General features: G+C 34.7%; 1 protein-coding gene across 6 annotated transcripts in view; it reads right to left on the reverse strand.

Annotated features, from left to right (window-relative positions):
- Positions 1–12,897, reverse strand: part of EIF2A (eukaryotic translation initiation factor 2A) — a 33,781-nt gene that overhangs the window by 12,739 nt on the left and 8,145 nt on the right. For 4 of the 6 annotated variants that reach the window (XM_008008736.3, XM_008008737.3, XM_073023517.1 and 1 more), the window contains 6 exons: positions 11,647–11,721; positions 6,792–6,891; positions 6,028–6,110; positions 2,644–2,717; positions 2,367–2,511; positions 2,119–2,235 (listed from right to left, as the gene is read on the reverse strand). In XM_008008736.3, the coding sequence (XP_008006927.2) occupies positions 2,119–2,235; positions 2,367–2,511; positions 2,644–2,717; positions 6,028–6,110; positions 6,792–6,891; positions 11,647–11,721 (594 nt within the window). Of the gene's footprint in view, positions 1–2,118; positions 2,236–2,366; positions 2,512–2,643; positions 2,718–6,027; positions 6,111–6,791; positions 6,892–7,731; positions 7,851–11,646; positions 11,722–12,897 lie in introns of all 6 variants that reach the window. The other 2 variants (XM_008008732.3, XM_008008733.2) reach the window with 1 other exon arrangement.

The following is a 12,897-nucleotide window of genomic DNA, read 5'->3' on the forward strand; positions in this document are numbered from 1 at the left end:
TTTTACTATCCAACGCCTATTTTACTTTTCTCCAATTATTGGTCTTTTACTTGGCTTACTTGATATATTAAGAACATTTACCCTTTCTCAGAACACATCACTTGACTATTTAAAAAATATATTTTCCCCAAATTCTTGTTCATTTTGTTTAATTTATGGATGCTTTTCTTCTCTCACTATAATAATCCATTATTCTTCTATGGTCAAATTCATCATTTTCCCCCTTAGTACTTCTGTCTTGTTTAAAAAGTCTTTTTCTACTCTTAAGATTAGAAAAAAAAATTCTCCCATATATTCTTCTAGTTCCTCTGCAGTCTTATATATAAGTTTTTGATCCAACCAGAATTTATTTTGGTGAAGAAGATAAAAACCTTTTGTTTCAAATGACTAGCCAGTTGTCCCAAACCATATATTAAATGATCAATATTTTCTCCTCCATTGATTCAAATGCTGACTTTATCATATATTAATGTCTACAAAAGTATGGATCTATTTCTGGACTCTGTTCTCCTCCACTGCTTTATCAGTTTTACCAGTATATCCATATCCACAACCAAACTGTCTTAATTACAATTGCCTTAATTTTTTTTTTTTTTTTGTGACGGAGTCTCGCTCTGTCACCAGGCTGGAGTGCAGTGGCGCGATCTTGGCACACTGCAACTTCTGACTCCTGGGTTCAAGCAATTCTCATGCCTCAGCCTCCCAAGCAGCTAGGATTACAGGCACGCACCACCACACCCAACTGAATTTTGTATTTTTAGTAGAGACGGGGTTTCACCATGTTAGCCAAGATGGTCTTGATCTCCTGACCTCATGATCCGCCCACCTCAGCCTCCCAAAGTGCTGGGTACATTTTAATACCTGGTAGTGTCAGAACTCCAGATAACTTCCCCTGCCCTGCTCTTCTTTTACACAAGTTTCCAAAATACTCTTGTGTGTTCATTTTTCAACACCAACCTTAGAGCCAGTTTATTTAGTTAAAAAAAAAAAAATCAGTCAGCATTTAAATTTAGTTTTAGATTGATAGCAGAGAAATGACATCTTTATAAAAATAATTCTTCTTAGTAAAGGCCATAGTTTGTCTCTCTGAAGAGTTTTAAAGTTTTCTTCCCATTGGCCCTATATATTTGTTCTTATTATTTTTTTGCTATATATGGAATCTTTTATTTTTTTAAAGTAGCTGTTGGTTATAGTGTGACTTCATCTACATGAGCAGAGATGATTTTGTTTTCTTTCAAAACTGTATATATTCTACTTCTGCTGATTAGTTATAGTGACTAGGTATTTCAGAATGTTATTAAAATAAAGTGAAAAGGGGAGCCATCCTTGTTTTTTCTTTGACTTCAATGGAAATACAGTTTTTTAAAAGGTAGATTACCCTACTTACATAAGTTCAATTCAAAACGAGAAAATTAGGAAGCTGTATTTTAAAACTATTATTTTAAAGTTTTAGTTCATTAAAACAACAGAAGAAGTGGTAACATTCTTGGATATTATTATTTTGAGACGGGCTTTCACCCAGGCTTAAGTACAGTGACACGATCATAGCTCACTGCAGCCTTGAACTTCTGGGCTCAAGTGATCCTCCTGCCTCAGTCTCCTGAGGAACTGGGACTACAGCCATATGCCACCATGCCTGGCTAAGTTTTTCTATTTTTTGTAGAGGCAGGGTCTCACTATGTTGATCAGGCTGGTCTTGAACTCCTGGGCTCAAATGATCTTCCCATCTCAGCCTCCCAAAATGTGTTGGAATTATAGGCATGAGCCACCATGCCTGGCCTCTTGGATATTACTAACAATTCTAAAGATAGTATTAAGCAATTTGCTGTCATAATTAGCTAAGTAAGCTCCAAAAGAGCTACTACAACGGAATTACCTCACTCAGGAAGTTTACTTCTAAAACACTGGCATAACTCAAATAACTAATTGTATTCTGCCAAAATAAGGTATGTTTGAGGATGATTTTAAATTTCTTAATTAAGAAGAATTTTATCTTAAAGGTTATTAAGGTATTTGAATTCTATCTTTTGATCAAGAATTTAGATTATATCATCTTTATGGCATAGTATTTTTTACTACTATTGTTTCTAATCAAAGGAAGACTGCTGGAATACTCACGTAATTGCACTACAGCACTTTCGCCATTTGTTGCAATATAGTGCAGAGTTTGCTCTCCATAGTAGGAAGCTCCTGTCTTGTCAACATCTGTGCTAGCTATTACCAACACAGCAGTAGCTATAACAGTAAAAACTTTAATTAGATTTAAAACACAAATTACATGGGCATTGATTCTTCTGTTATATGCATAGGAATATAGCCTAAATTAACAACTGGTAAACAAGAGGGATAAAATATACTTAGCATACCTTTTTTATTCCACAGCATTGTAACTTTATCTGCCTTAAAGAAACTTTTATTAGCTAAAGCTGCATGAGGTCCAGCAAAGTTGGGGTACTGATATAATCTAACAAATGAAGGTGCACCTTTACTTCCTGGAACATAGACAGCCACCTAAGATACACACATAAATCATTACTTAATTTTTTGAGAATAAAAACTGAGATGGACATGTTTTTACAGTCACAAAAAACTAGGAAAAGGTTTAAACACATAATATTCCACTTAAACAAAAACAGCAATTACCTTGTATGGTTGGGGTCCAGGTGATAATACAAAATCATTAATTTTTTGCAAATGCAATTTATTTGCAATTGTGTCTAAAAAAAAGAGTAAATTAAATCAGATTGATGAGAGAGGCTAAAAGGAACATGTTAAACTCTGAATACATTATAAAGGATTACTATAACTACACACTAATAGTACTCACTGTAGTCTCCTGTGGTGACACACAGTAACACAGTGGAAAAAGCATGGGGTAGGAGCAAGACAAATGTAGGCTTCAATTTCTACTCAGTCATTTACTTGCAGTGTGAGCTTAGGCAAGTAATGGGATTATACCACCCAACTCTCAGTAATTGGTTTTAAGAGAACAGTGCCAGGCACATGGTAGGTATTTGATAAATGTCAGTTATCCTCTCTTCAATCACTGAAATAAAGTGGTCTTAGAGCCTATTAGAAGGAAAAGATCAACCTTGGCCTGCTACTGCAGAATGTGGATATGGAAATTCTATAACTTAATGTGATAAACAGATGCATGGTAACGATGATCACAACCATAGTAACAAGGGCTGATATTAAGAGCTTACTCTATTCTAGGCAGTCCAAACCATGCTATTATTAATAAAACTGCTACCCTAGTTAATTAGATCAAGAGCTACTATACTTTCTTTGTTTGATTTCAGAGATCAATGGCTTTTCAAACGCAGCATACCAAACTGTCAGTGGTGATCCCTCTTCATTTGGCATGCTCACAAAGAGGCGAATCAGACAAGAAAGCAAGTTAACCCAGAAACAGCTAGGTGACAGTGCGCCTCAAACACAGGAAAATGAAAGGCATAATTATACTGATTGGATATTGCTCAAAATCAGCCTACATGCCATCTTTGGTATGTGTGAACAAAGTTACCAATTCCTATTCTAACTACGATATACTCAAAACTGTACAATCAGTAATGGGATGCTCTACAGACAAAAATAACTGCAAACCCTTTTTAAAAAATTATTTTCAGCAATAGTGTCACTTTTTGGTATTAAGATTCTAAGAATACCCTGTGGATAATGTGGAACAAACCAAATGAACGCTTGTGTGAATGTGATATTCTTAAATTATCATCCCTGGTATTCCAGAGAAACAAGATTCTTGGTGGTAACAAAAGGCAATACAAATAAGATAGAAGAAGTTAAATAAAAACCTTGTAGTCTTTAATTTAAATAAAACTATAAGCATAAAACTTTAATTAAAAAAAAAACTATGATTGTTACGTTTTTTAAATAGAAAAAAATGCCTAGAAACAATGACCTATGCAACAGCTAATAAGAATCCCTAGAACCTAAATACAATTTTTTTTGCTAAACTCAGCCAATTTTTCAAGAAACCCCATTTCCTTTTAATGTTTCCTTTACTGAGATCAAGAGCTAATACTTTTTATTTGTTCAATTTCAGAGATCAATAGCTATTCAAAAGTAGCACACCAAAAAGGAGATAGGGTTTCCTGAAAAATTAGCCAGTTCTAGGTGTAATGGTTAGAAATGTACAAATTAATCCTAGAATGACTTTTCTTACCATACAGCAAAGAAGCCACTAAAGACTAATTGGTCAATGAGGAGACAATTTGAGCATCCATAAGAAAAATAACTACAATGGACTGAAACACATATATTTTCAATCCACATTAAGAATGGGACTAAAAAGGCCAGGCACGGTGGCTCATGCATGTAATCCCAGTACTTTGGGAGGTTCAGGCAGGTGGATCACCTGAGATCAGGAGTTTGAGACCAGTCTGACCAACATGGCGAAATCCCATCTCTACAAAAAATATAAAATTAGCTGGGCGTGGTGGCACATGCCTATAATCTCAGCTATTCAGGAGGCTGAGGCAGAAGAATCGCTTGAACCTGGGAGGCAGAGGTTGCAGTCAGCCGAGATCGCACCTTTGCACTCTAGCCTGGGCAACAAGAGTGAAACTCCTTCTCAAACAAAACAAAACAAAACAAAACAAAAAAGAATGGAACTAAAAAACAGCCTGGGCAACACAGTGAGATCCTGTTTCTACAAATAATCAAAAATTAGCCGGGCGTGGTGGTACAAGCCTGTAGTCCCAGCTACTTGGGAGGCTGAGGCAGGAGAATTGCTTGAGCCCAGGAAGTCGAGGTTGCAGCAAGCCATGATTGCGCTCAGCTTGGACAAAAGAATGAGGCCCACTCTCAAAAAACAACAATGGGGAAAAAGCTAATTGGTTACAATGAAGGTTGCTAGAGATAGAATACATTATATTAAAACTGATAAAAGCAAGAATATTTATCCTGCCTTTTCTATATAAATGCAGCACTAGGTAACCAAATAGTAGAAGGGGAAATTTTTCTTTATAGAAGCAGTACAGCTGAAAAATAAGGGAGGGAGAAAACACCAGAATATCAACAGTTTGCAACCACTGATGAAATAATGCATCTAGGCATGAAACATTGTCAGCTAACCCTACAAAATTAAAGACAACCAGACATTATGTGCTTCTTGATAAAAGAAGTGAACATCACCTTATAATGTAGTCTTACCCTTACTCATTTAAAAAAGAACCTGAAGCTGACCAACTCTAGAGTTAACTGGCAATTTATAGGGGACAGACGAACATGTTAAATTATACCATGGGATACAAAAGCAAAATTCAAACTATGGGAAAATATGTAAGACAAATAACCTTGTTTCTTAAACAATAAATTATGAAGAATAAAAAAAAAAACAGATGGTGTGGGAACTTATAGGACCAAAAGAAACATAAAAGATGTATCAACCAACCACAATGTGCAGTACCTTATTTGGATCCTGAGTTTTAAAAAAATTGTAACATTTGCAAGTAGTAGAAATTTGAACACATATTTAATAATTTGTGATAATGGTTTTGTGGCTAAGTTTAAAAAATGAAAGGCTCCAATCTTCAGAAATCTACCCTGAAATATTTACAATTATATATTTAACAAGTATATAAAATTATACCATGTCTGGGATTTGCTTTCACTTAGTAAGAGAGATGGTAGCTGGAGAGATGCATGGATAAGACTGGCCATAAGCTGATGTTAGGACTAGGTGTCTGAAGTTTTATGTTTAAAATTCTACAGTATAAAATATCTAAAAAATTTGTGTCACAGAATTTCAATAGCAATTACATTCAGGAAAAGATATTCAAATGTCTTAATAGCAATTATCAGATAATAAAAAGTTATTATAAAAGAAAACCTTTGTGTTATAGATTTTCACTGAATTCAGACTTATAAAAAATTATGAAAATGAACGTAATAGCAATTATTAATAAATTAACAGTATTTAGGAAAACCCTACGGTGTCATAAAAGTTAATGAAAACGGTATATGATTACAGTAAGTAATAAAATTATGTCATATATCTTTCCATACTAAAATTGTTGTTTTCAAAGAAGTGAACTTCATTGTTAACATTGCGGGCACAAAGAGTTTCATCTTCTGACCAGGATGGACACCTATGTCAAAAAAAAAAAAAAAAAAAAAAAAAAATTCAGATGGAATGTAACATCACATTAACATGTTAAAGTAATTTATGATACTGGTTACTATTTAAGGAAAAACACTTATAAACACTTATAAATATGACATCAAGTCAGTTACTAATAGTTTTAGTCAATATATGTTAATAGAAAAGTCTGGGCACAGTGGCTCATACCTGTAATCCCAGCACTTTGGGAGGCCTAGGCGGGTGGATCACCTAAGGTCAGGAGTTCCAAGATCAGCCTGGACAAATGGTGAAATCCCATTTCTACTAAAAATACAAAAATTAGCCTGGCATGGTGGCATGCGCCTGTAGTCCCAGCTACTTGGGAGGCTGAGGCCGGTGAAATCGCTTGAACCTAGGAGGTGGAGGTTGCAGTGAGCCAAGATCACGTCACTGCACTCCAGCCTGGGCGACAGAGCGGGCCTCCATCTCAAAAAAAAAAAAAAAGAAATATTGTTCCTTTCCACTTAATACTAAAGGAAAGAAAGATCAAGTTTTTGCTCTAGTACATTCCTACATACAAAATCCTTAAAAATGTAGATTTTTGTCTGATAAGTTATTTTTTTAAATCAATATCAGGAAAACAAATATTATACAGTGATGACATTAAAAACACTATGTAAAAAATTAGTATTTTAAACCATTTATTTACCAATTTTGCGTTTTTTTCTGGATGAAAGATTTCAAACATGTCCCAGTTTTCACATCATAAAGTTGTAGGTTGGGTATCCCAGCTGTGCCATCTTTAGAAGCTGCAATAAAAATTTTTTTTTCAGTAATTGCCTTGTTACATTTGTAAAAAGATTATTTTTCTTATTAAGTTTGACATGGATTACTATCAAATGGGTTAAATCATGAAAGCTTGCTTCTGTGTTACCAAAAAAAAAAAAAAAAGGTTACATAAACCACTCATGATTCTAAACTGATTCTCAGTATCTCTTTCATTCACTTGGAAAAATAAGATTCATTAGAGTTCATGCCTCTTGAAAGAACAAAAACTCAGGATGTTTGTAACCCAATGACCTATTATCATTTACTTATTCAACCATATCAACATTATTAGAAAATGTTTCTTAAAATAAGCCCTTATAACTATTTTATTACATGAAACACAGCTATATAAAATGTTCATATAATATATTATCATTAGGTATCCCTTTAAATATATTGGAAAATGGCACAACACTTTCTACTCTGTTATACCATATACATCTCTCAGATGTTCTGTCTACTGTACTTCCTTTCACGTAATAATTATTTAAAATGTCTTGATTTTAAAAGTCATTATTATTCTTAATCTTCAGAAATCTCTATCCAGCAGTTATTTACTTTCTGAATTTTCCCTTGAGCTTTTTCTTTTCCTTTAGCTCATAAGAGCTCTTTACACTAACTTACCATATACCTTGAAATTACTTTCAATACATTGTTTATTTGGAGAGTACAAGATTCACTGTTGATCATAAATATTCACAAACACAAAAGTATCGTAAACACGAATTACTTTCTTACGAGGTTATAAACTTTATAACTTTTTCCCCCGACTAAACGTAATTGATCCTGTCAGAGTATTTTTACACTGAGAAAATACTTACTAGTATAAGGCTGCCACGTTGCCAGGACAGTATTTTTGGGCGAGAATTCAAGGCAAACTGCCTTTGGGAGGTCGAAGGAGTGCAGTAGCCCCTTGTTAGTGACACTGATAATATTTACTCTGGTTTCAAAAGAAATTATTTCAACAATGAAATATTGTTTTATAGTAGTCAACACTAACCAAAACATTCATAGCTCTTTTCAAACACAGATCACTCCAAAATGTTCATTTTTCATAAAAAGCAACTTCAAGTTGGTTCTAGAAAATATCCAGGAAATACCTTAACTTAAAAAAAAAAAAAAAAAAAAAAAGCCAGGTGCAGTGGCTCTCATCTGTAATTCCAGCACAACCTCTGTCTCTACTAACATTACAAAAATTAGACAGGTGCGGTGGTGGGCACCTGTAATCCCAGCTACTCGGGAGGCAGAGGCTGCACTGAGCTGAGATCGTGCCACTGCACTCCAGCCTGGGCGACAGAGTGAGACTCTGTCTTAAAAAAAAAAAAGTATATATTTTACCAAAAGCCTCCTATATAAGGCTAGTGTTGGGAAATGATATAAAAGAGCAGACACATGGATGATTCCACCTTCAGCTGAAAAGGAAAAAAACGCCTTTAAGTGAACACAAAACTAATCTACAGAGAAGCTGAGGTCTATCAAATCAAAGGAAAGGCAAAGGTGCTAGAGAAAATGGCAAAAGTATACTTTGGTTTTATTTTTTATTTGAGATGGAGTCTCACTCTGTCACCCAGGCTGGAGTATAGTGGCACAATCTTGACTCACTGCAACCTGGGTTTAAGTGATTCTCCCGCCTAAGCCTCCCGAGTAGCTGGGACTACCGGCGCATGCCACCACACCTGGCTAATTTTTGTATTTTTGGTAGAGACAGGGTTTCACCATCTTGGCCAGGCTGGTCTCGAACACCCGACCTCAGGTGATCCACCCACCTTGGCCTTCCATAGTGCTGGGATTATAGGCATGAGCCACCGTGTCTGGCCCGCAAAAGTATACTTTTAAATTTGAATAAATGGGCCAGGTGCAGTGGCTCATGCCTGTAAACCCAGCACGTTGGGAGGCTGAGGTGGGAGGACCGCTTGAGCCCAGGAGTTCAAAACCAGCCTGGGCAACATAGAAAGATCTCATTTCAATTAAAAAAAATTTTTTTTTTTTTAATAAATGGAAGCTATAGCAGCTAGGGAAATCAGTAAGGAGACATTTGACGTCTACTACAATCTCAAGAGCAATCTTTAAAAGATATGATTCTAAGAATTATTATAGTACAATGACAAAAATGACAATAATTGTATGATAAAAGCAGTTCCATTTTGGGTTTTTTCTATGTACCTAACCACTTTACGTACATTTTCTCATTTAATCCTTAGAACAATCTTATAAATGTCATCATTTCTGTTTTACATGTGCTTAAATTTAGGCTTAGAAAAATGATTTGATGATTTGCTCAAGATCATGCTATTGATAAATGCCACAGCCAAGCTTTGAAATCAGTTTGGCCTGGCTTGCTTTTATGTACTAAACACTCTGGGGTGTTTTAAAAAAAAAAAAAAAAAAAAAGGACACTCCATCTTATTCCAGAAGTTGCTGTAAGTAACTTTGTTCTACTCAGGTTTGAGGAAGATAACTGAGTTTAAGATAAGCAGTCACTGAAAAGAATGAAAAACTACCACATATTATTTAAACACAGACACCTACATGGAAGTCTTCACAACTTGCTGCAAATAACCTATTTTAGAATTACGAGACGCTTTCTGGTTTTCTTGTTGTTGCTGTTGTTAACCTTCATTTTTTTCTTTGCTTTTCAACCACAGCCTCCTCAGAATTGATGGTCTTTAATAGTTATTCTTAGTTTAATGACGGACGTTTATTTTAATTAAGAAAAAACATATTTAAGGAAGAATCATAATGGTTTCTGACTTAGTTAACCAGAAACTGAACAAAGACCACAATCAATACATGAAATCTAGTTCTCTTGCCCCAGAACAATAAGTATCATTGTGGTCACAGCACTTTAATGAAACAAATGCCAGAACGTAATATAGACGAAATCTATTAAAATCATGGACATGACATACGGGGACATACTAAAAGGATTCAGAGTTGAATCCAACAGAAGGTTAAGTGCAGATATGAGTGAACTGTTAACAATAACTGCTAAGATAAAAATAGACATATTCAACAAACTCTAAGCTAGAAGAACAAGGAATACCTCAAAAACAAAACAAAAAAGACAATGAAAAGAAGTATAGTATATAGACCATTAGGTAGTAAATTTCTACTGACTCATTACTCAAATAATACAAATTAAAACATGGATTAAAAAATAAAATTTAAGTACCCACAATAGGTTACACAAAATAAGAATAAGAAATTTTGAGATCACATCTTATTTTTTGAGGCTGAGATTAAAACTGTTAACATTGTAGATAAGACTCATTATAATTATATTATTAATGATTTGAGAGTAGTAGATTCAGGCTGGGTGAGGTGGTTCATGCCTGTAATCCTAGTGATTTGGGAGGCTGAATGAAGTGGGTGGATCACTTGAGGTCAGGAGTTAGAGACCAGCCTGACCAACAGGGTGAAACACCATCTCTACTAAAAATACAAAAATTAGCCAGATGTGGTGGTATGGTCTCAGCTTGTAGTCTCAGCTACTGGGGAAGCTGCGGCAGGAGAATCGCTTGAACCTGGGAGGTGGAGGTTGCTGTGAGCTGAGATGGCGCCACTGTACCACTCCAGCCTGGGTGACACAGTGAGACCCTGTCTCAAAAAAAAAAAAAAAGAGAGAGAGAGAGAGAGAGTAGTACATTCAATAACTTAAATAAAAAAAAAAAAAAGGACTGGGCACAGTGGCTAACACCTATAATCCCAACACTTCGGGAGGTCAAGGCAGGAGGACTGCTTGGGCCCAGGAGTTTGAGCCTAACCTGGTCAACATAACAAGACCCGGTTTCTATTAAAATTAAAAAAAAAAAAAAAAGAAAAAAAGAAAAAGAATAAAAGACCAATTTTTTTAAATTATAAAAGCTAATTCTGTCAGCTACTTATAGTCATAAAAGATGAATCAACTAATTCAACATGTTCTCTTTAGTAGTCAATTTTTAAAAATCAACTATTAATCCAGTCTCATCTGGTAGTTGAAAGACTTCTGAATACATTACCATTGTAAAGAACAACGTTTAAAATCTGCTTTTCAAACTAATGCATGTATTTTCTCCCTTTTGAAAAACCTAACAGTATTATATGTGGTTTAAAACAATGTAAATAACTTTAAGCCAAGCAAGTATTTGGGCTTTTGCATGGTCTGTGAAATAAAATGTTGTAGTAACTCTTGAAAAATTAATAAGGACTGGTTTTCTTAACAAAATATAAGCATTTAATCAACATAATTTTTTGTGCAAGACCAATTTTGTAAACTGGTATTTTATGTAACATACATTATACTAAACATTCTTTTGAATAACATACACTTTTATATACATAAGATTAATAACTGCAGGCAGTTGTTAGCAATTTAACAGCAAAGATAAAGAGTATCTACATCTAGGATTAAATGAGTAAAGAGAATTATTTTCTCAGTGTTAGTGCAGATTTAAGAAACGCCAACCAATAACTTAGAGCACTATTTAAAACAACTTCTCAGTTTCTTTAGCATTAAATTATGTTTTTCATACATTAATTTTTAATTCTAGGTTACTAGGTAATTCAAGCAAGTCATGGCATATATATAGAAACGAACAACTTTGAAGGTATTCTGTGTAACGAGAGGTAATATCTCACAACATCATGACATTAAAAGATAGATTTCATTAATGACACTCAAATATCTGTTATTCAAATAATGCCAGTTGTGTTTATATTCATGATACACAAAATATGTTATGTAAATGAACACTAACTTTTCTCCATTGCCCCAGGCAAACAAGGTCCCATCCTTACTAAAGGTATAGACTTTGCAATTCTTCCCAGATTCCCTGAAAATGACAAAAAAAAAAAAAGTTTAAATGAATAAGCATTAATACTTTTCAAAAAAATCTGATTATAAAGTCAACCATTTCACTATCAATTTAATAACTCAGAACTTGCACAAATTTTTAAGAAAATTCCAAAATGCTTTCATCTGCCAAAACACTTTAAAATGCAATGCTAACAAACATTGTAAAGTAAGCTGGAAAATGATTTCATACTAACAGATGGATTAAAAAAAAATAGAGTCTTTTGGGTGAATAAGTTTGTGTGGTAGGCCTTCCATCAATTTCTCATGTGTAGAGATAGAAAGTATAACAACAATAAGAGGCTCCTCACTTAACTACTTGGGAATATTCTATCGAGTAATCAAAACTCTAAGTACTATATCTCTGAACTGAAGATGTTTATTATGAATACATCACCCAGTGATAATGAATACCCAAAAAGAAATGTGTATCTGTGCACATGTAGATGTACATTAGTGTAGTCACAACATGAGATGAAAACTTCCTGACTAAAAAATAATTTGAATTGCGAAATAACAACAAATGCATTGAGAACTCACTAATACATCCCTTACACTATCTTTGCATTAATTCATCGGCACAAATGAAGATGACATTTGTGCTTCTGCAATCACACAATAATGACAGCTTACACTCAGTTTATAGATATCAAAACATTTTAAAAATCTCTTTCCCATGGCGCAATGGCTCACATCTGTAATCCCAGCAGTTTGGGAGGCCGAGGCAGGCAGATCACCTGAGGTCAGGAGTTTGAGACCAGCCTGGGCAACATGGCGAAACCCTGTCTCTACTAAAAATACAAAAATTAGCCAGGCGTAGTGGTGGTAGAGTCACTGGTCAGTAGAGTCAGATGACAACAGCCTGATTTTTATAAAGTTCCCCATTAACAGTCATCAAACAGTTCAGCTAAAGGTTTCAGCATCTTTTGATGATCATCTGCCTAGATCAGTGGTTCTTAAGTGGGGTCCCCAGATTTGCAGCATCAGTATCACTGGGGAATTTGTTAAAAATGCAAATTATTGGGCCCTACCGCTGATCTAATGAATCAGAACATTTGGAAACAGAGCTGTAATCTGGATTTTAATGAGCTTTTCAGATGATTCTGATGCTTGTTAAGTTTGAGAACCAGTGGCCTAGATTCATTTCTTGAGAATG

The sequence above is a fragment of the Chlorocebus sabaeus genome, chromosome 15 (assembly GCF_047675955.1).
Source record: "Chlorocebus sabaeus isolate Y175 chromosome 15, mChlSab1.0.hap1, whole genome shotgun sequence".
Lineage (NCBI taxonomy): Eukaryota > Metazoa > Chordata > Mammalia > Primates > Cercopithecidae > Chlorocebus > Chlorocebus sabaeus.